The sequence below is a fragment of the Brachyhypopomus gauderio genome, chromosome 2, assembly GCF_052324685.1.
Source record: "Brachyhypopomus gauderio isolate BG-103 chromosome 2, BGAUD_0.2, whole genome shotgun sequence".
Classification (NCBI taxonomy): domain Eukaryota; kingdom Metazoa; phylum Chordata; class Actinopteri; order Gymnotiformes; family Hypopomidae; genus Brachyhypopomus; species Brachyhypopomus gauderio.
In genome coordinates, this window is record NC_135212.1 from 23,728,505 (window position 1) to 23,751,480 (window position 22,976).

General features: G+C 41.9%; 1 protein-coding gene across 2 annotated transcripts in view; it reads right to left on the reverse strand.

Annotated features, from left to right (window-relative positions):
* The window catches only part of necab2 (N-terminal EF-hand calcium binding protein 2), a 76,515-nt gene that overhangs the window by 9,814 nt on the left and 43,725 nt on the right, over positions 1 to 22,976 (reverse strand). Inside the window, exons 6-9 of one of the 2 annotated variants that reach the window (XM_076992032.1) lie at positions 16,031 to 16,167; positions 13,737 to 13,861; positions 9,373 to 9,452; positions 5,111 to 5,167 (exon numbers count right to left, since the gene is read on the reverse strand). In XM_076992032.1, coding sequence (XP_076848147.1) covers positions 5,111 to 5,167; positions 9,373 to 9,452; positions 13,737 to 13,861; positions 16,031 to 16,167 — 399 coding nt within the window. The remainder of the gene's footprint in view (positions 1 to 5,110; positions 5,168 to 9,372; positions 9,453 to 13,736; positions 13,862 to 16,030; positions 16,168 to 22,976) is intronic. The other variant, XM_076992039.1, reaches the window with a different exon arrangement.

Consider the following 22,976-nt stretch of genomic DNA (forward strand, 5'->3'; position numbering starts at 1 on the left):
GCTCAGTCGAAAAAGTAGTGTGGTATGCTTAGTACAAGATTGTGCCTCTAGCAGCTTTTCAGTTGAGAGCTACTATCTAAGATGCTTAAAACAGACACTCAGACACAGAAGTCAAATTAGAAAGAGTCTCAGAACAATGGGGACTTGTCCTATGGTGCTGTTCAGGTACATTTGACAGCTTTAATGGCTCCATGAGGGAGGGACATATGACCTGTAAAGCACTATTGATATTGATAGTGATAAGGACTAAGATAAATGAGTATTAAAGACTGATAAAATATATATTACTCACCACATGAACTACTGAGATTGGATTGTTGGTTTCTTAACTGATAATGAGGCTATGGGGTTTGAAATTTAACTGAGACATATTATAATACTGAAAAGTCCATCGTCCCAGTTCTTGAAATGTCCACTGTCCACATTTGCAGCTGCCCCCTTCCCACATCCCCTTATTATTAATGGTTCTCATCTGTTCCAAATTACACTTACCTATATACTTAGTGTGTTGTCACTGCTTCATTATGAAAGAAGACTCTTGTGTATTCATACCAAGCGATATCTCCTGTTTTGGCTGTTAAGTCTCCTGGTTATTGTATTTGCTTTAGCTCTACCTGGTTTGATTTCTTGTTTGGACTCTCTCTTCTGGTTATTGGATTTGGACTTTCTCTCATTTTTTTCCTTTCAACTGCCCCGTATGAATTGTCTCCACTTATCAACTCTTGTCTGGCTACTGACTACAGCTATGGATTATTCCTCTATTCCAGTAAACCTGATGCATTTGCAAGCACGTGGTTAGCATCTGTTTCATCACAACTAGGTTCTGTTATCTTAATATAATACATTATATTAACCCTCTCCAGAATTGTTGTTTGTTTGTTGGGATTTAATTTGACACAGCAGGAAAATCTTTTTTAGTAACAGATGTTGCATTTTTTTTATCTACTGAGTGATTAATATCTGCTGCATCAGCACACATATGACATCCCAGTGAATCATGTTTCCTGTGCAATTTCCAGTTTGCGTTTTAGATATCCTTTCATCAAAGTGCCAGATCAGCAGTACAGCCAGAGTGTTCCAGGCAGTGTCCTTCTATAAGAATTTATTTGATCTCACCTTGAAAAGCAATGCACTCACAATATGACTGTGGCTTGACCTCTGACCTGTGTATAATGGAGAACATCACTATACCTCAGCATCCTGGAGAATTAACTTCTCAGGGCCTGAAGGAAATGGACAGTGTATTTTGCATTACTTTCAATATCAGATATTTTTCCACACAGTGTGTCCTGATAAAAATAGAAATGATGGGGCACTAGAACCTAGTCTACAGTATCACTAAAAAACAAATGCCATTTGTCTCATTATCATAACAGCTGCACCAGTAGTTTTCCAAGACCACGTTGGATATCCACAAGTTTTCTTCAGTGTCCTGAGCATGTTGGACCTAGTGCTTCATGGCCTAGCATAGGAAGATGCAAGTTCTTGAAAAGGTTAAGCTTTGGTCTCTACACAAATGAATGAGAACAATGGAAATATATGCTTTTATCAAATGTAGCAGAACAAAAAATATCAGTCATAATGCCTGTCAACATGTCCACTAGCTGCTGCTCCTGGCTGCTAACATTTTTTAAAACATCTTTGAACACAATGGTTATCTCCATCAGTTTGTCACAAACAAACCATGCATTTAAGGATGACCCCATTTTGCAAGAAAGTGAACTCTTCTGTAATTAGCAATGATCTAAGCCTCAGACTGTGTATCTGCCGTTGGTGTTCTGAATTCACCCAGAGGACCAGTTAGTTTTCCTGTGTTCCCTTTGCCTCTGACACGCATTCCAAGTATATTCAAACATTGAGGTCTTTCCTTCAATAAAAAATACCTAGATATCCACTCTACACAAATAAATGAATGAATGCCTGTGTGAGCTTTTAGTGACTGTTGCCAGATTATGTGCAATGAACTATGGTAACTGGTATATGACTTGTATTCTCCAAACTTGCTACATGAAATCAACTGCTTATGTCTTCAAACATGGATCTCTTCATAACATGACAAAAAGTCACCACCACCCAGCCTGGACCCTTTAAACGTCTTCACATGACAGACGTGAAACACACATATTTTGGCAGTGCTCAAGTCTGTATGTTAAAAATGTGTGAGCCTACAAAGGAGTTTTTCTTGAGTGTGATGCAGGCAGTCATTGCTGGATAGTGCCTAGACATGTTGTCTCTACTGCTCAGATTAATAGACCCATATGGTCTGTACAGCATGTGCACTATACCATGTTGCCTGGTGACAGAAAAAGCATTTGTGATGAATGACACGCCTTAAACAATGTATTGCCTACCATGTGTTACCATTTATTCTGAAACAGAAGTATTACAAAGTATTTTGTTTTGTGTATTATGTATATATTACAAAGAATGCAATTTGTAGTAATATATATTTTGTTCCAAATCTAATTAAACAGCACAGAGGAAACACTATGCTTGAAGGCTGAATGTTTTATTATCTATCTTTTTCTAGGGAAACCACAATAACATGCATGCATACCCCATAAACTGTATTTAGCACTAGTGCTACAAAATGTGGTGTGACCACGTGCAGAATTTACAACCTCCTGAAAGACAGAGAATGTTCAAATGTGTGTGATACAGTATACAGTGCGGGTCATAAAAGGGGATGCAACCTCAAAAAGGCTATGAAAATTTTATGGTTACCATGGAAACTGGGGAATACCATCTCTCTCTCTCTCTCTCTCTCTCTCTCTCTTTCTCTCTCTCTCTCTCTCTCTCTCTCTTTCTCTCTTGCTCTCAAAATGGTCCGTAAATCTCAGATTCATTTTCCCCTCATCATTTGCATACATTTCCATATGCTGCTGTGCTTAAACAGGATTAAAGGAGCCTGCCGTAGAAAACCAAAGGGCTGAGTGCTGATAAAGTCAGCACACATCTGTCTGAGAGCCTTTCTGGAGCTGTCCCCATCATAATGGCCCACAAATGAACAAGGATGGCTTTCAGATACGCTCTTATACATCTCTCTCCAAGCTTTCGATTTATTTCTCTCTCCTTCTCATTTGCTCTCTGTCTCTACTCGTGCCAAACACCTTCTGCTTCTCCATCTCCCTCTCCTGTTTTTTACTTTCTGGTCTTCACTCTGCTCTTGCTCGGGATGAATTGACAAGGCTGGTGATGTATGTCTGCACTAGAATAGGCCTGCGTGGGGTCTGAGAGACTATGAAAATCTCTGAAACTGTGAATGCTTCCTTAAAAACCTGCTGAGGCTACAGATACACACCGCTGTGGTGTCATGCAAAACCGACGAAGCGATTGCTCACAAGCTCTCCCTCCCCAGAGGACCTTGAGCAGAAGATAAGTCTTGACAGTCTTCTTATCACTGAGACTCAGGTCTAGCATTGACAAGCTGTCCAATTAAGAGACCTACTATCACAGGAGTTTGAGAACGAGTAATTTGTTATATTTGGGTGTGTGTAGTACACATGCTGAATCCTAAAAGTAGATAGTGATAGCTGCTTTGAAAGTACCATGACAACAAAATGTGCCATAGGCTTGTAATTAACCAGCCACTGAGACTACAATTAGCAGAATGATGGGATTTGGCCATGAGCCAATGTGCCTTAGGCTAAGGGATATGCCCGTGTATTACGTGATTTTGGTTCTGTAAGTTTGGTAACATCATGCTAATGTATCACGACAGTGTATGAGCCTTGTCTTATTTTACAGGTCTAAAAAGAGACTTTTTAAACCTGAGACTTTACACACAAATTAACTCTCCCCCTTCTCTCTCTCTCCCCCCTCTTTCTCTCTCTCTCACACACACACACCTGAATTTGCCAATCATATGGAGAAAGAGCACTTGCTCTGTGCCAACTCACAGCTTTAAAAACTAATGAGGATAAACGGGGATAAAAAGAGGAGTGATTCAATTTACTCCGATCCCTTCTTGCACCAAAAAGCCCTGTGTAAATCAGAGACGGTATGCAGATAGGCTCACGATGGACTGACCTCAGCATTCCAGTTCTGCAGAAATCAAGTGGAGGAACAGCCGCACTGCTGTACCAGTAAAGCTCAGAGGGCTTGTGTACCACATTCGTCATCCAAAACCTGCAGAACATGTCCGTATGACCCGCCCTTCTCTCTCAGGCGTGCCCCCCTCTGCCTGGGGAACACCCCCTCAAAACCTCCTCACTGCTCCAGACACCTGAACAGTGCGACTTCAAATGCCAGCAAACCTGATCAAAGACACCCTCCAATTTGCTCATCTCTAACATATCATTCACAAAGGAACATATACATTTTGAGAAAATGCATGCATTTGTAGCTCATTTTTGTTTCTTAGTAGCTGACCATGGGCAAGGTTGTGTGTTTATGGCTAATTAAAATGGATATAAGAATCATTCAGTTATTGATGTTGCTTAATATGTCAAGCAGCAATTCCCTACGTATATCTGTGTCCGCCAGGAAGGACATCAGGCAGGCCAAGAAGGCACTTAGAGGCTGATGAACTAGTGCTCTGTGAGCAGCCTTTAACCCTGCATCAGACTGCACAGCCTGAGAACACAGCTGGCTGAATTGACTCTGCATTGTACCCGGCTATGCACTTTGTGCTTAAGAAAGAGAGGTGCCCTTGACCTTACTGGGATTTGAACTAAGATGAAAAGGTATGGCAGAGCAAATGACTCCCTCAAAACAAGGGGATGCTCAAGGAGTGTGTGATAGCTGGATGAAATCAGTTAAAAATCAGATAAAAGTTGGGAACAGTGGCAGAATATATCTGGAATACTAACACTTGGTATAATTTTAAAATAATCTATGCACTGTCCCATGTAATATCATCAAGGTTAGGAGCGGTCAAATTTTATGTAGACAATTCAGGATATCAGTCAGATAGAATTATGTTAGAGGTACAAAATTCACCTTAGATGCCTCCAATTGACTGGTTTGAAATTCAATTGTTTCCACATTGGGTGGAGCCAAATTCAAAGTGAAACTTAACCATGCAGGACTGGTCCTCCACTACAGTTCAGTCAGCAGTGGAGCACCTTGGGCTTTGATTTGGACATGCCCTTCATGCAGATTTACTTACTGCGCTAGCTGTACCATCAGTGTCTGTTAGCCGCTGATGCAGGTCAAACCAGACTGTCTGCAACAAGAATCAAAACAGAAGAGCACCTGGTGAATTCAACTTTCCCCTCGTCTGTCTGTGACTGCTACCAGCCATCCACATTCTGACTACCAGCAGTAGATAATAGCTTAATAATAATAGCTTGGCTTAAACCGTCTGCCTGTCTGTTTCTTCCCACGTCAATGATCACTAAAACATGCCAAAAAGGTTAAGAAAAATAAACTCTTCTCTCTAGATAGACTACCCACTACCAGTCCTCTGAATACAAACTTGGTATAATTTTCATATTGTAATTTTCAAAGTAGCATCTCAAAATAAATTAATCCCTGCCAGGCACACTCCAGTGTACACTGTGCTTTGGCACTGAGAAAGCAAAATGCACACAGTTTGAGAACTGATGCATTTAAAGGAACAGCACAGGAAGAGAATACAAACAAAAGTGGTTGATCAGTAGGTGTGGTGTGCATACTGTGTTGTTTTATTTTTTCACAGGCGTTATAAACATGTTATGAACATTGGAAGCAAGTAACAAAGCTACGAACCCAGCAATGCCACAACATTACATCAATATACTTTTTGGAGTAAACTCTCCAAATAGATATAATATATCTGAAACTGTAGTTCTAATGTGTAAACAAAAGCAGGAAAATTTGAACACAAAACATATAGAGCTGTATTTGCTATAAAGATGAAAATAGATCTTTGGTCAATAAACAGAGCCATAATTAAGAGGGGTATACTGGTCAGTGCTACTGCTGTAGTAAAGAAGTTAGTCCTGGTCTTTCTTACCGTACCTTTCTCATGTTAATATAAATAAACTGCAAAAGTGTTCATGTAAATTAAACAGTAAACAGTGATCCGTGTCACCCTGAAAAGGTTAGCATCAACAATCAAAAACAGCAATGAACTATGGAAGAAAAATAGCTTAATTAAAATTATAAGCAAAAATTACTTTAATATCATTATATGCAGGCATTTTATTGATGTTGCCAATAACAGTGTCTTCAGACTTGGCTGAAGAAAGAACATGACTTTGAAAACAACTGACAGACAGCAGATCAGTATTAATTACAGCACCATTATTGTATCTGTTACATCTGAACAGTTCAGTTCACCTGTGTACAGTTGGTCCAGTGAACCTGGCTTTGTGGTCAGCTCTGTGCTCACTGACTCCTGCACACTGAGCCAAGGAGAGGCCATGAATTGCTTTTCCCCCCAAACCAAAAACAGCTTATGCTTGGCTGAATGGAGCGAAAAGCTGCCAAGACACACACTTCTGGTCCGACTGATCTCTCGCCAATGGGTGTATCTCTTTGGCAGCATGAAATCCCCTGCAGGTACCGTGTCCTCTCTCTAGTGTTCAACTGGGGCAGACCTTGAACATGGCTCCTGTGCTAGGAGCATGTGACAAATTCAGTGGGACAGGACTTTCTCTGCTCATAAACAAAGCCGAGTAATAGGCAATAATCTGCACTCTGTCTAATCTTTCAGAGCGAGAAGCATTTTTACACATCTCATCTGAGATGGAGTGGAGAGGGGAAAGGATCTAGTGCCAACACGCTCCACTCTAGTGAAAGATGAATCTTTCATAATGTACAAAGATCACATAATGGATCCTAATGGAGTACATAATGGATCCTAATGGAGTACATAATGGATCCTAATCTCTCCCCTGTAGAGGCTGGCGATCTCTTTCCCTTGTAAATACTGGAAATCTCCCTCCCCCATAGAGGCTGTAGATCTCAATACACTATAGAGGATGGGGATCTCAATACACAATAGAGGCTGGAGATCTCAATACACTATAGAGGATGGAGATCTCAATACACAATAGAGGATGGAGATCTCAATACACTATAGAGGCTGGAGATCTCAATACACAATAGAGGATGGAGATCTCAATACACTATAGAGGCTGGAGATCTCAATACACTATAGAGGATGGAGATCTCTCAGCCCCGTAGAAGCTGGAGATCTCTCTCCCTGGTAGAGGCTGGAAATCTCTCTCCCCTGTTTAAGCTGACGATTTCTGTTCCCTTTATAGGCTGGAGATGACCGCTTATCTATCATGCAGCAGAGGACTGAAAGTAGCTGCCAACATGTCATTGAGTGGGAGAGGGAACACTGGGGGTGAGTGACTTACGCTCCAGTCTCCACACTGATGGAGGTGTTATGAATGCCACTGTGGGAAGTGAAGGAAATGAATCCCCCCAAATCAGCAGGATTGCATTATACAGACAAGAGTGCTCTGATCAGAGTGACATCTCATTGAGCTGTGATGCAGAGCTAGTGGTCTCGTCAGTCTGCCCAGATGTTGGATTCCCACTTTATTCTTGTAATACATTTACAGCTTGAATGGGCTAGCAGTTCTATTATGAACAGTACTGGCTGCATTCACCAAGATAAAGACTTTTTTGTAGTGGAAGTCATTGTAGAGGTATACACCTGTTGTCATTTATAGACTCTTTAGTTTATAGTAAATATGTGTGTTGTATATGGTTTGGGATCTTTGACTGTGTTTTTCTTTTTAAGCCTTGGATTTTGCCCCTTCTAACTGTGACGACTCTATAGACTTCCCTCTCTGGTTACTGAACTCTTCTTACTACTATGATTTATCATCCGTGTGTTTGTAATAAATGCCACTGCATCAAAATGTCTGTAGCTCATCACCGCAATTTGTAGAAATTATGACATTACATTAAGTTTCCTAATTCAAGCTGTAAATCTGCTCCTGGTCCTAACCTGAAACAGCTAATTTAGGTTGGTTGGATTGAATAAATTCCTCAGATTATGCATCAGGAGGAGTTTACAATATAAAATAATCATACAATCTAACTAAATATACATCTGTTGCATATGACAGAAAATCCGATATGATATAATATCTGTAGAACATCTAGAAATTCTCCTCTTTTTCCAAGACTCTTTTTTTAATCAACAATTACAAATAAAATTAAAAAGTGCATGCACTGTGGTAGAGCAGAGGGAACACATCTGTTCTGGTATGCATCTGGAGGTCAGTAAAACACTCATATGATACTCATCTAAAATATTCAAGTAACAGATATTATTTATGATAAATCAGCTTAGATTTGACCTGTTTATATTGTCTTGGTTTATGTTCCAGAACCCTAGAAAATATTTTACTGTATTTACTGGCTTCTTTTGTGTGTGAATCATGGTTCATTCAGTTTCATAGTGAAACTGCACGCAATACACACATCGTGACCAAAGTGATGGAGGCTCAGCACATCATGGCACAAGAACATTCTCAGGATTTTGTACTATAATTTGGATGATATCACCCTAGTGCACAAATATGTAATCAGTGTCACAGGCTAACCAACAAGGAATTAGCTTACATCAATAATTTAAATACGTCTGCCTCATTGATTATGTTTACCTGTCTTCTCCTGGTTAGGGTAAAGTGCACTCTGTGCTTGCTTCATTGAGCATGGAATCAACCTGCCTGGATATTCTTAGATTCAACAGAAAAAAATCTGAAACCTGCAGCATTAGCTTGGGACCCTGTTAGCCATGCTGCTCACTGAACTTACACTCTTGTGTATGAAGACAAAGCTCTGGCATTATCTACTTCTCCCTGTGGGAGGAACAATTTTCGGAATCTGTTTTATTTCTAAGTCCAAGTTAGCTACCATCTGACCCAGCTTCTACGTGATCTCTTCATGACATGCTGTGGACATGTTATTTAAGGATTCAGGTGGGAATTCAGTGGAAGAGCATGGATAATTGGACCTGCTTCTTCACATGATCTTGTTTCGTTGAAGGGATCTACACAGTGTTTGCTTATTTTAGAATAGCCTATCACTGCAAACCGTGGCTTCCATAATTCTCTACATTTTGTTGTTGTGTGTGCAAAGTAAAAAAAAAATTAGGATCAGCACAATATAATCCAAAACTCATTTCAGTCTTCTGAATGTCAGTGTGTGTTTACCAGTGTGTATATGATCTGCAGAGAGGCTGTGTAGAACTTGGCTTTGTTAATACACTTAGGATAAGCATTGTAGAGGAGACTGCATACCAATGAACCAGTAGAAGCTACATACGTCTTGGTTCCATTCTATTACCGTCAATCTTACACTTGAGATCTTTTCTTATTAGGCTCACAGTTGGTATCACCACATGATTTTCTTGCAGCATCAAGTTACTACACATTTATGAATCAAAACCTGAACATTGAGTGGCGGGAAGGAACGTCTCACCTTGTTCTCGAGGCGACCGATCAGGTCTGCCAAGCGGTTGATCTGTGTCTCCAGACCTTCTTTTCTCACCTCTGTAGGTCCTAAGATGAGGACGACACCACAGATCACACTTTAGACTGTTCCATGATCAGAATAATTAATTTTCAAATGAACGAAAGGAAAGTATCTTCCACACATTTTCCTCTACAACTCTTGGCTGTGCTACAGTAAAACAAAACGAATCAAGTATGCTGTCTTCATTGCACTATTAAAAAGAAGCTTGGGCTCCTTATGTCTCTTGGCAGTAGTCATTATAGACCATATTGAATGATTAGTTTTGACTATTTTAACACAAAGCTGATGGTGATTAAAGTGCATGGTGGGAGAACAATACAAAAGAAGAATGATCTGTTCCACCAAGTTTCAGCCTTTTCCTCGTACGAAGACATCTTGTTAATGAGGAGAAAAAGGTTTCCCTGCCCTTAAATCAGCACGACTTAAGGTGCCAAAGTGATTAGGCTGTGATACTTCTGTGATGCTGATGAGACTAGCACGGCTGAAAGGCATGGGGAGCACATCAACCGTAACCATAGTGATGAGGGGACCATGGTCCCTCAGAGACACTCCCCAGTTTCAGTCTGGTGAGACTTCATCCTTCTCTTTGTTATACAGACTCATGTCCTGTGGATTCTCTTATATTTGACATAATTGCAGTTATAATTCAGGCAACTTCATCTCTAGGACCTGATATTCTTCAAAAGTGAGAATCTGTCTTGTCTAAAATATGTTATGGATCCCAAAAACCTTTTGTGCAAAGGTTTGTCCAAAAACCTGAAAGTAAGGCATTATCACAAGAGTGTCCTGTTACCAACCAAACCAAAAACATTATTATATTTTTAAAGCTCCAACCAAAACTCAAACTTAGTCAATATTGGTTTAACATCAGCCTCTCTGACAGAGGTTGACTGTCAAAGATAACAGACAAGCAGCCATGCTGATGACAGCTGTCCTCGTGTGCAGCTGCTATAACATACTGGTGGACATACGGCAGATGGGAAGCCTACACTCACTCGCCACGCTCCCCTGTAGACATGCTGCAGAACTGTAAGCACTTTGAAATGCCATTGTGCACACAAATAAACACTCTCCATTAATCCATTCAGGTCAAAAAGACTGAAGTACAATGTCAAAGCCCAGGATGGGATACTTAATTAAGGATAAGGTCCTCCACAGAAATCAGAGGCAATGATATTACACCTAAAGATGGGATAACATACACGAAAATTCTGTCTGCCCGTGTGCTCAGGACCGGTATCCAGACACCATCCACCGCTCTATCAACTCTTCAGCCCTACATGCTAGAGCTTGAAGTGGCTTCCTTCCCATCAACTGCAGAGGCACAACACAGAATGAATGCAAATGCTGGAGATTAGCAGTGTGCTCCCTGAAGGAATGTACAACAATGCACAGTGGTTCATTAAAGAGCTCCTCTGCCTTTGCTCTCACATCAGTGCAGGCCGCACGGTGCTGACTGCTTTTGCAATCATGACACTGGATGCCTGATGTGGAAGTGCATCCAAATGAACGTTACATAAGCAGGAAGGTGTGGGGGTAAACAGTGAGAGTGCATGTTTAAATTTAGCCGCTCGTCTGACAAAGTGGCACCCGACCAGTGGAGAGAGAGCAGGGGAGAGCTGGATTTGCACAAGAAGTACATGTCCTCTGTTCATTTAAGACAGATGCGATACAGGCCTACGACATGGGAGAAGATCACCCGGGAGCCTAGAGGATCTGCTCTATTTTTGTTTGTTTGTCTATGTCTGCATAAATTGGACAGATTGTGAATGCAGTGAATTTGTGTGAGAGAAATACAAGGATGTAATAAATCAGGCAGAACAGAGAGAGAGAGAGAGAGAGAGAGAGAGAGAGAGAGAGAGAGAGAGAGAGAGAGAGAGAGAGAGAGAGAGAGAGAGAGTAAAGGGGACAGTAGGGGATCAGAGAAAGCTGAACAGAATATGTGGAACAGAACATGTGGCACGGGTGGAAAAGTCGTCACCGAAATCAATATTTTAAGAGCGGTCCCTGTAAAGGACAGCTTCAATAAAGCTTTCTCTGACAGCCAAATGGCTGTGTGTAAAGTGGCTGCTTCTTATAGTGAAAATTATAGCACAACTTTACACGTTTCTGGGAGGACTTATGTTGGCCTCACCCTGGCCTTAGGGCAGGCCATTTACTGCAGTGTCATGTCATGGATATTGGCTTATTGAGCATGGCAGCTTTACAGTGAGAAATGAGCAAGTAATTGAAGCAGCTTTCTATAACTTACAATTGATAAAGAGTCCAAAGCACATCGGTTTGAGCAATATTAAGACTTTCATTGAAATGTCACTTGGTGCTTTCCACAGCAATATTACTGATGTACTTTGATATAACAGCAGAGAAAGAGTAAAAACCACTACACTAAAAAAATGCAATGTACAAGAAAGAACTGGAAAAACACTCTTTCTGTATTGCTTATTCATGTTGCCTAACTAATAAACAACTGGATATAGCAACAGCATTTCAAATGGGCTTAATGTGGTTTATACATGCTTTAGCAAAGTGGATGAAGGAGAAAGATAAGCCCATTACCTATTGCCTATTAACTTCTATCACTAACACACACACACACACACACACACACACACACACACACACACACACACACACACACACACACAGAAAATAATTTGCTATCAGAGCTAAGGAGCTCCACCCCACAGGGAGTAGTTAAAGCACTGACAGAAATAATAAGGAATTCTTTCTCCCATCTAAAATGTCTTATTTTCTCTGATTGCATCACATGGTGTTTCTCAGATTGTGTTGCTACTGAGTCTACAGAAAGTGCTGGCGTGACACATGGACAGAGCTGCATGGTTCATGTCTGTCAGAAAGCTTACATAATGGCGTCTGCAGCTCCAGCATGCCACTGCAGGGAGTGCCCAGAACATGGAGACAGAAAGTCAGGCTGTGCAGACTGTAGAGCCTACTTACAAAGTCCTGCTCCTGTGGTTGCTTCAAAAGCACAGATCAGTTAATGCAGACATAATGTTCCAGCATAATAAACGTAAAATGGCTGCTTGTGAGTTATATCTAACCTCTTTGTATTAGCTTTGAAATTTCGAAAGCTTTTACCTAAAATGAACACAAAGTTGTGCTGCACGTTTAATGTCGGGTTCTCACTAAACTACATGTGCTTGCTTGCACTTCTCCCCACAGAGATAAAGCACCTACGACACAAAGCCAATTCTATCTCTCCGTGGTTGAATGATAGGGATTGCATTAAATAGGAAAGAAATGAGATGGCTGGATAAAGCATCGCACATTTGATTTACACATATTATTTGCATGTTTGCACTTTTGATTTTGTGATTTATGGGCCCAAAGCCAATCTTGATGCTAATACCAAATGCTGGGACAATATATGTCTGACACAACTCATTCAGAGATAGGTTCTCATTATGTCTGTTTCTGCTGACCCATCCACACGCATGCACGCTTGAAATACTTCAGTGTAAGAGGTGGGGTGTGGTGGGGGTCTCAGAGGATTTACTATACCACTTCAGTCCCCCAGTGGACACTTCATTATATTGTACACCAGTGTTTTCTAGTCCAGGCCATGGGGATGGCAGGCGGGTTCATATTCTGCTCTGTACCAGTGTCCAACACATCTCAAGCAGGCAATCAAGAACACAGGATACCTGGAGCAGCCATGCAGGGAGTTGGGACAGAGGACAAATATGGACCGTCTAGGAGGACCCTTAGGACTGGAGTTGAGGAGTGCTTCTAAGTCCTATCCCTGCAGTTTACATATTCCTGTTGGCATTGCATTTGCATGTACTCTTTTTTTTTGGATATTCACTGTTTAGCCTCAGGAACGGGAGGGAAAAGTAAAAGATTGACCATGATAGCATCCTTAACACTAAACCTTCTATGCTCACATGGGGATATGTTTTGACAGACTAGAGAGTGCAAGTGAAAATATTGTATTAGTGTAAATCACATTAGCATAACATCTATAAATTTATACCTGTGTACCTTTTATGGACAGTATGTTTTATTTACTTCAGGACTATTGAAACAGAAATACCAATAATGTAACCAAATTAAATATACATGTTCTTTAAAGAGACGGTCCCAAAGGGGGGTATGCATGCACATGTCTTTGTGTGCATGTGTGTGAGTGTGTGCATGTGTGTATGTCCCTGTGTGTGTGTGTGTGTGTGTGTGTGTGTGTGTGTGTGTGTGTGTGTGTGTGTGTGTGTGTGTGTGTGTGTGTGTGTGTGTGTGTGTGTGTGTGTGTGTATGTGTGGACAGATGTATAATGAGAAAGGTCACTGCCCTACCTTGGCCCACACTGATGTTCCTCATGGCGTCCTTGGCACTGATTCTGTTATTGGGAGGATAGTCTGGCACTGGGGTTTCATAGCGCTTCTCTGGAGCTCGTGGACTGGTCTTACTGGGATATGATCTACACCACAGATGTCAAGGACAAGAGACAGCAATGACAAAATGAAAACACAAAGACACTGCAAAGAATCAAACTAGGGTTACAAGGACTGTACTATCAAATTAAGTAACAATAAATGTGTGAAATGTGTGAAACCTTAGTTCCTTAGAGACTGGAGTCAAATAATAATGATATAAAAATGATATGATTGTACAATGCCACCACATTACTATGGATATACTTGCTGTAATACATCTCAAGGCTGTTTAGAAACAAGTAAGATGATGAGTAAGCTAATTTACCAGCACTGGTTATATGGTTTACCATATAGAGCAGTGCTCAGAGTAACCTACTATAGGGACTTCTTGAGGGGTCATCAAAAAGGGCTTTAGACTGCATATATTGAGCACATATTTAGTCATCTGGACTCACCCACTCATATGTTTGAAACACCATGTAGGTATAAAGTTAAGAGTCTACAGTATATGCTCAGGTTTTGTGCACTGTTGGCTGAATTTTGTGGAATGGTGTATCACCTTGAGTCCACACAGTGCACAGTTCCATCACAGAATATTTATATTTTGGTCAAATATGGAAGATGTAGATAGGGATTCACAAGATGCAGTTGTGTCAGTGTACATGCACATGCGCTAGAAATGTAAGGTATGATCCATTTGAGATCCTAAAATGTCCAGGATGGAGATCGTCTATAGAGAGATCATGGTGCTCATGATCAGGGAGAGATGTGTGAGTGACAGACCATGGTCCACTATTGACTGCTCAGCAACCTGAAGATCTGGGGAAGGAACCTGTTAATCTGTGTTAAACCTGTACTAACTCAACCCACACTAACACAGCAGTGCCGAGGTTGTGTTAGGATTGACCAGGGAGAAATGTAAATGCAACAACCATAGTCACTATACCCAAATATTACAAACATAGACATTTCAGAACTATTCGTCATTCGGGGTCTTTTTAAGCAAACCGAATGTTTTAGCTACTTACTAAAGACCTGTTGAGGATATCTGTTGTGGATAAAGAGAAATGCTTGTATGATGATACATGCTGTTACTAATCCCCCAGTGCCCTACTCCACATTCAGTTTCTATTTGCGTCTGACTGCCAGAAAATAACTAAAATAAAGCACCTCAACACATTTATTCTGTCTTGAGGTATTCAAAACTAGTCAAAAATATCACAAACAATATTGTCATTCAGTGAAAATAGTTTTTTGTACACATACAATATTTGAGGAAATAATAAAAGCTTAGACCACATTGGGACTAATAAAGAAATATATTTATTCTAAAGACCAAGGCTGGATGATTCATTGGTGTAAAAAATAACTGTTAACAGCCTTTGTGTAATATGATGTGAGAATCTTCTCACTTTCTTTGCTATAGTGAATATAGTATATTGGCAATGACTACACAGCCATGTCACAAAATTAGGCCATAAGAGCTTTCTAATCTGGGCTAGATTAAGTGATTTTGTGCTAAATCTGTCCTTCACCAAATATCTTGTGAACATTACTCTCGTCTGCATTAAGGAATTATTTAAAAGGCTGCCTTTTTTAGCTGTGACATTCAGACTTTAAAATTCCATTAGGATAATAAAAAACCTGGGTCCCAATTATTGTGACTTCTTTAAAGACCTTAATTCCCACAAACCAGGAAGCAACAAACATTTCTTTGGTTTGTGAAGTTTCATAGACTATACTTTGTTCTCCTTTTAAGTGGGGCATGCAAGTGCAGAAAGCACCCCAACTTTAACCAGTATTTTTATTGTTTTGTGTTGTGAAGCGCATTTAGCTGTATGAATGGTGCTATATAAATAAAAAATATATATTGAAGATATATACTATATGTGTATATGTGGAGCCAGTCCAGCACTTTCACTTGACATTTTGTAAAACCGAAAAATTCTTTAATGTTTAAAAAGTGAAATGAAAAGAACCTATCAAAGACTAGCATACTGTATATGTTAGTGGGACTAGTATACTTATAGATAACAGAGCAAATATGTCAGTGGGACTAGTACACTTATAGATAACAGAGCAAATATGTCAGTGGGACTAGTATACTTATAGATAACAGAGCAAATATGTCAGTGGGACTAGTATACTTATAGATAACAGAGCAAATATGTCAGTGGGACTAGTACACTGTTACGCTGCGGTGTAGAACTCACCCTACAGGGCAGTGTTGCTCATCAATAGCATCCACTGCACTCTCCACAGAGTTGAGCAAGGACTGAATTTGATTGGCTGATTCTTTCAGCAGGAAACGAGTCACAAACTGCTCGATATTAGTTCCCCTTTCATACACCTGTTAAAGACAGAGAAATAGCAAAAGACAGATAGACAGATTTTTAGGCAGAAAGAAAGCGAGAGCAGGAAGAAATCAAACAAAGCAGAATTAGAACTTTGTAGTAAGTCCTTGTCGATGCATATCTAATGAGACCACCAACCCCATCAGCAAGCTGCCCTCCTCCAGAAGCCTGTTAACCTAAAGCCACATAACCACACTTCAAATGGGCTGAAAATGTCAGTAGCATGTGATTAAATAAGCACACACAGGGGTAAATTAAGACAATGAAGCACTGTGCAAGTAGAAGAGAGAGACAAGGAGCCAGCAAAGTGAAGCAGCGTCTCCAGGGTTGTAGTTGCTTGCTGCAAAACTGCATGTGTATTGACAAGATTACGCTTCACAATTAAGATACACCCATTTGTGGCTTCCTGAACCATGTGAACATTATGTGATTTAATGGATTTCTAAGATGTTACAGCTTCCTGCTCACGCTATTACATTTTCAACCATATTGAATTCTTATCATTGACATGCCTTATGTTAGAGATGATATGATCACAGAACACAAACACACACACACACACACACACACACACACACACACACACACACACACACACACACACACACACACACACACACACACACACACACACACACACAAAATACCCATAAAGATTTGCTTCATGAGGCTCATATTTCAGGATTCCTGCCATTAGTGACAACAGGGCCGATCATTCCACTCGGAGACAGAAATCTCTAAAGGAAGTATATCACATGTCTCCCCAACATTCTCCATCTGACAGAGACACTGAGTAAAACATCTGACACTGACATAGTAGTGCTGTTTTGCTGAGTGCTGGACTTTGAAACTCCTCATTGTAATAAGAACATAAGCCAGTCTTCATTACTGCTTGCAAATGAATTCTTAATGCAAGCTGGCACAAGGCAGAGGGTTAAGTCAGACTGCAGCACTGGCTTTGCTGGCACACCTGGTGAGTTATACTGCAATGCTGTGCATACTCATGCTGACAGTAGGTTATAGAGGGTTGCAGGAAAAGTAATGGAGAATAAAGCAAGAGGAGTGTGAATAGGGAGGAGTGGGGGCTGAGCCCTGTGGCCAGTTTACATGGCTGGACAGAGACTCAAGAGGCAAAGAGTGTGTGTGTGTGTGTGTGTGTGTGTGTGTGTGTGTGTGTGTGTGTGTGTGTGTGTGTGTGTGTGTGTGTGCGCACATGTGTGATTAATATCCGTGATTTGTCCGGTCAGCAGTTCCCAGTGTTTTTGCTGCCACTGACGGCTTCACACCACACATCAGTGAGCATTAAAGCACTGGCTGATGGCTGATGCCAGTGCTAAGCTCAGGGTCTCTCACAAAGGCTCAATGGAGAAAGCATGAGACTGCAAGGATGGAAATGCCGAAGCCAAATGAGCATTAGAAATAGCACTCATAACGAACAACACCTTCAACTCTGAGGCAGCAGGACTTTACGGTTTTGAAGGAAAAGCCTTAAAGACTGCAAAGGCAACAGTTTTTGTGTCGTGGGTTATCTTAAGGCAACAATGAACATGCGATTATCTACAGTGATTCGTGAAAACTAATTAAGCACATAAATACTACATTTTAAGAGAAAGGTCCTACATTCTTTAAATGAGTTTGCAACTGCTTGGAAAATGGGACCAAACCCATGGAAGACAAATTTAATTTAGTGGTCTGTAAAATACTGGCTGGATAGCTTTGGATGTGTGGATGTGTGACAAGTAGGATGAATTATAAAATGATAATGAGTAGTACATTGGATTACAGTACTCAAATCTACCTGGGCCTAAAGAAAATGAAAGCATGATACCCTATGCCCATGGGCTGATTCATCCGTTATAAATAAAATGAGTCATGGAACATGTTTACTAATTATTAATGAAGAAGTGTGTTGGTAAATATATTGAACTTCTTTATTGTATTGTAATGAGACTCTGGTTTCATTATTACAGTTGCCCCAGTGGAAAAAAACATTGACACAAAGAGGAAAATGGTGAACAAGATATAGCAGTATAAAGTCAGTGGTGTGAAAGGGTATGAAGAAAATCACAGGCTTCAAAACCAGCAGTAGACCACCTGATGGAGGATTTGAGCGGGTCACTGCGTTGAGACATTCCTTCAGCAAGTTCAGCAATGTGTTCATGGATGTTTCCTCTTAGACTTTGAACCAGGCCTGGCATCGCTGGTATCATTCACAGCTGCCCCCTTGACTCCTTGACCCCTGCGCCCCCTGGTCCCCCTGGACCCTATCTGACATTTAACATGGACACCACCAAAACACTTAGCTTACACTACAAACAGGAAAATAGCTCCACCAGAGATTCCTTAGTCCTTACTGTTAAAGACAGACAGCTTGTTAGAGTAGATCAAACTAAAAGAGATTTGTTGAGACTTCACCAGGCCAAAGCTTCAGGTCCAGATCACATTAGCCCGAGGCTTCTATAAGTCTGTGCTGACTAGCTCTGTGGAGCATTACAGTCTCTTTATAACCTTAACCCGAGGAAAGCTGACAGCACTTTAAGGGTCATGTCCTTTAACTCCTCCAGTGTTTTTAATACCATTCAGCATTCTCTACCTGTCAAAAAGCCACAGAAATGCAGGTAGACTCCACTATCATTGCCTGGATAACTGATTAGTTTGCACAGAGATCTGTACTCATCTGACTCCAGATATAACTCAGAGACGTGCCACCTATAGAATGTTTCTGTTTATTCTGTTGTTGTTGGATGTGTTTGTGATGGGCAGGAATCAAAGTATAGGACTGAGATTGGTAGCTTAATTTAGTGGTGTGGGAAGAATAACCACAGCTCAGTTTGGCCAAGCCTGATATGGTAGTGGACCTTAGAAGGACTATGGACCTCGGACAACCCTGTTCTCCATCTTGGGCAAGAACTGATGAAGGCACCTGAAACACAGCTTGGATGGATTGGTCCTCTGTGTTGACGTCTGGAGAAAAGTACAAAGCATATTCTTCTTTTTGAGACAGCTCACCTCCTTCAGCGTATGCATCAGGATGCTATAGATGTAGTTCTAGTCTGTGTTCAGTACAATGTCAAGGAGTGACATTAAAGTCTGCATCCTTGTATATCCTTGTAAAATCTTTGTATACCATGCACTCTGGAATGCTTCTGCATTCTGTACTGTACTGTATTCATTATTTTACACGATTATTTATTACTATTAATTATGACATCTTTATTTTTCACTGTCACTTTATTCTACTGTGGATCACAATACTTTAGGACACATTTCTGCCATGAAATGCGACCATTTCTGTCACGGTGAGGCGGCCCCCTACCGGCCGCCTCTGTCCACAGCGGCTGTGTTGTTGTTGTTTTGTGACGTCGTGTACGCCCCTCAGGTGGGCGGAGCCCGTGATCCGTTCCCACCTGATGGTCGTTTGTCTGTCTATATATGCCTTGTCTTTGTACCAGTTGACCGCTGGTCATTATATCCTTAATTCGGATCTATTGCACGGGTTTTAGGTTTGCACACTTTATATTAAACCACCCTTTTTCCCTGAGACTTGGCGTGATCGCTTCCTTTTTGTTGCTCACACCTGCCCGTCACAGAATGACCAGCCACCCTTCGGAAGCCGCCGAGTCTCTTTTTCTTTCTCCTTCGTTCGTGGTCATGTCTCGTGGTAAGTGTTTGTCTGCGTGGTGTTTTGTGAAGAGTTCCGCCGTGCTTTTGTGTTGTGTGTGCACGGCGAGGACCAGGGCTGTCTGCCCTGGGAAAACTCTTCGTGTTTGTTGTCTGTTTGTTTGAAGAGCTCCGCCGTGCCCGTGTTGTGTGTGTGGCACGGCGAGGACCAGGGCAGTCTCCCTGGGTATGCTCTTCGTCTTGTGTGGTGTCTGTGTACGTATGAATGGTAACGTTGGTCAGTGTGCGTCGCTCGTTTGTGTTAGTGTTAAATGTTTTATGTGTGACGCGGGTACCGCTCATCACCGTCGCCTCGCTCCCCCGTCGTCTTGTGTTTAATGTGGGGGAGCGACTGCGAACCCGAGCGGCGCGTCAGTGTCTAACGAGCGTGCACGTATGGATCCCGTTCCGTTCGTTGTTTGTGCACAGTTTTGTTTGTCTAGTATTTGCGTGTGTGTTGTCCTAGCGTGTTGTCAACTGTTACATGTAATCCCACGCATGCTCCTCCCCTTACATGTGTGTTTGGGGGAGGACCGGCTGTGGTCCCGTGCCATGGGGTGTGGCACGGAGGGCGTCGCTCCTGAGGGAGGCCCTGACCAGGAACGTGGGGGGTTCTCCTGAGCAGGTGGAGGTCCCCTGCTAAGACGGAGACCCCTCCCCCATTGTAAGGGGGATCAGGGCAGTGCGCGTCTATGTTTTGTGTTGGTGTGTGTGGGTGTGTGTGTGCATTTTGTGTTTTGTGTGCAGGTGCTTCTCCCTGGCGGTGGATCGTGGCGTTCCTGGGCCTTGTGGAGGTCTCCAGCTGGCAGGAGCCCCCTTATGTTGTGGGGTGACCGGAGCCCGGTCGGAAAGAGCCCCTCCCTAGAGGGCTGGGGCCCCCGGATGTTTGGGGACCATGGGGCTCCGGTCTGAAGAGCTCCTGCACAGGACGGAGACCCTTCCACGGGGTCCTGGAGGTGACGTAGCCACGCCCCAGGGAGGTAACCTGCACACACATACACCCCGGACGGACAAGGAGCCGAGGCCCGCCGTCCTCGCACCTGTGGGGCTATGCGGCTTAAGGCCGGTTAGGGCGTGAGGGCCCTGTGACCGACCGGGGCGTGGTTTTGTCTTGTTGACGGCCCAGTCGGTCCAGGGTCCCGCCCAGGGAGGTGAGCTGACTATGTTATGTGTTTTGTGTTTCAGCTCGTGGACTGCAGGAGATGTGTCCCTGCCTGTCCTTGCCTTCCTGCCCCTTCGTGTTGTTGTGCAGCCGCTGTGTGCCACACACCCAGTGGAGGGGAGTGCGGCTTGGTGGGGGGGTCTGTCACGGTGAGGCGGCCCCCTACCGGCCGCCTCTGTCCACAGCGGCTGTGTTGTTGTTGTTTTGTGACGTCGTGTACGCCCCTCAGGTGGGCGGAGCCCGTGATCCGTTCCCACCTGATGGTCGTTTGTCTGTCTATATATGCCTTGTCTTTGTACCAGTTGACCGCTGGTCATTATATCCTTAATTCGGATCTATTGCACGGGTTTTAGGTTTGCACACTTTATATTAAACCACCCTTTTTCCCTGAGACTTGGCGTGATCGCTTCCTTTTTGTTGCTCACACCTGCCCGTCACAATTTCCATGTTTATCACTTTGTGTCCATGTGGGATGTGGTGTTTGCCAGTAAATCTAGACCTATCTATGAATGAATGAGTTGTCTATTTATTTCATTAAGTTCAGTTTTCCCCCCATTAAAAGCACATCTATCTATCTATCTATCTATCTATCTATCTATCTATCTATCTATCTATCTATCTATCTATCTATGCTTTTAATGGGGGGAAAACTGAACTTGATGAAATAAATAGTTATTCATTCATCAACACTGAGCAGATTAGTAGATTATTCAACAGCACTGTGTCGAGATTTGGCTCATTACTGTAGCCAGTGCTGTAAATATACGTGTTTCAGTGAGCAGCTCTCTCTGAGCTAAGAGTACTAGACCCTTCAGTGCAGCTTGAGGTTGGGCTGAGATTCACAGAAGTGCTCAGCCCACTGCATTAGTATTGCAGTGCGGAATAACACTGTAAGTATGGGAGCACTTCAGACCAGGATTTATTTTTCCCTTCATAAACCAGAACATCTAACACATGCATTTAAGTAGCTGCTAAAGTCATTAATTATATTTATTCCAAAGAACTGACGAGGGACCGAGGTAGGGGAGTCAAACTACAGTCTTTTTTTCATTCAGTGGCTTGGTAACCAGGAAAACCTACAGCTGGTAAAATAAACATTTGACATGTCTAATGATGTTACCCAAAATTCAAAGGTTATAGTGAGGCTATATTTAATATTACACTGGGAATATGTAATTTGCATGAGTTCTGCACATGTCTCTTCAAGAGCAATTTCTGCATATCACCAAATGGTGTTGCTAAGTAACATATTGACTCCTGTTGCTAGGATACAATTAATTGGTTCATGTCTGAACAGCCATGTAGCCTCTACAACCAAGAGAGCTTGTATCTTAAAATAGATTAAACACATTTATGCCAGTGTATCTATAAAAAACAGAATTTTTTAACTTTAAAACAATTTTTTTAAAGTTTCCTTTGTTTGCTCAATCCAGCAGCAGAATAAACTCAGCACATTGCGTACTGAAACCTTCTTAAACCTTAGAATTACTTTTAGTGAGACAGAGCCTCACCTTTTACTGAGACAGAGCAAAGGTAATCCGCTCAAACACTTGTCTGTAATATTTAATTAAACCCTCTACTGATGACTGCTGTTATATCAGTTGTTTGAAAGTAGTTTAAAGGGCAAAGAATTGGGAAACATGAGAAAACAGAGCTTGTTTAAATTATGGATAAGGACAGGTTAAGGTGCTGTCTTCACCTGTAGCGCTGTCCGCCCAGCTTACGAGAAATAAAAGAAGGATGTTCAATCTCAGTTGCGTGAAGCAGGCTGAATGGAGGAGTCATAGAATAATGTGGTGATACAGAGATGTGAGCCACTGGGATCTTACAAGGCAGTAGTCAGGATCACACGGAGGCCACAGATCACTGGCTTTGGTTTCCTTTTGTGAAAGGGAAATGACTGTTTCTGTTGTACGTACGTGTGAGAGTCGTATTTGCTTTTAAATTTCTCTGTGTCTGGTGGGTACATGTTAGTGTTTGGAG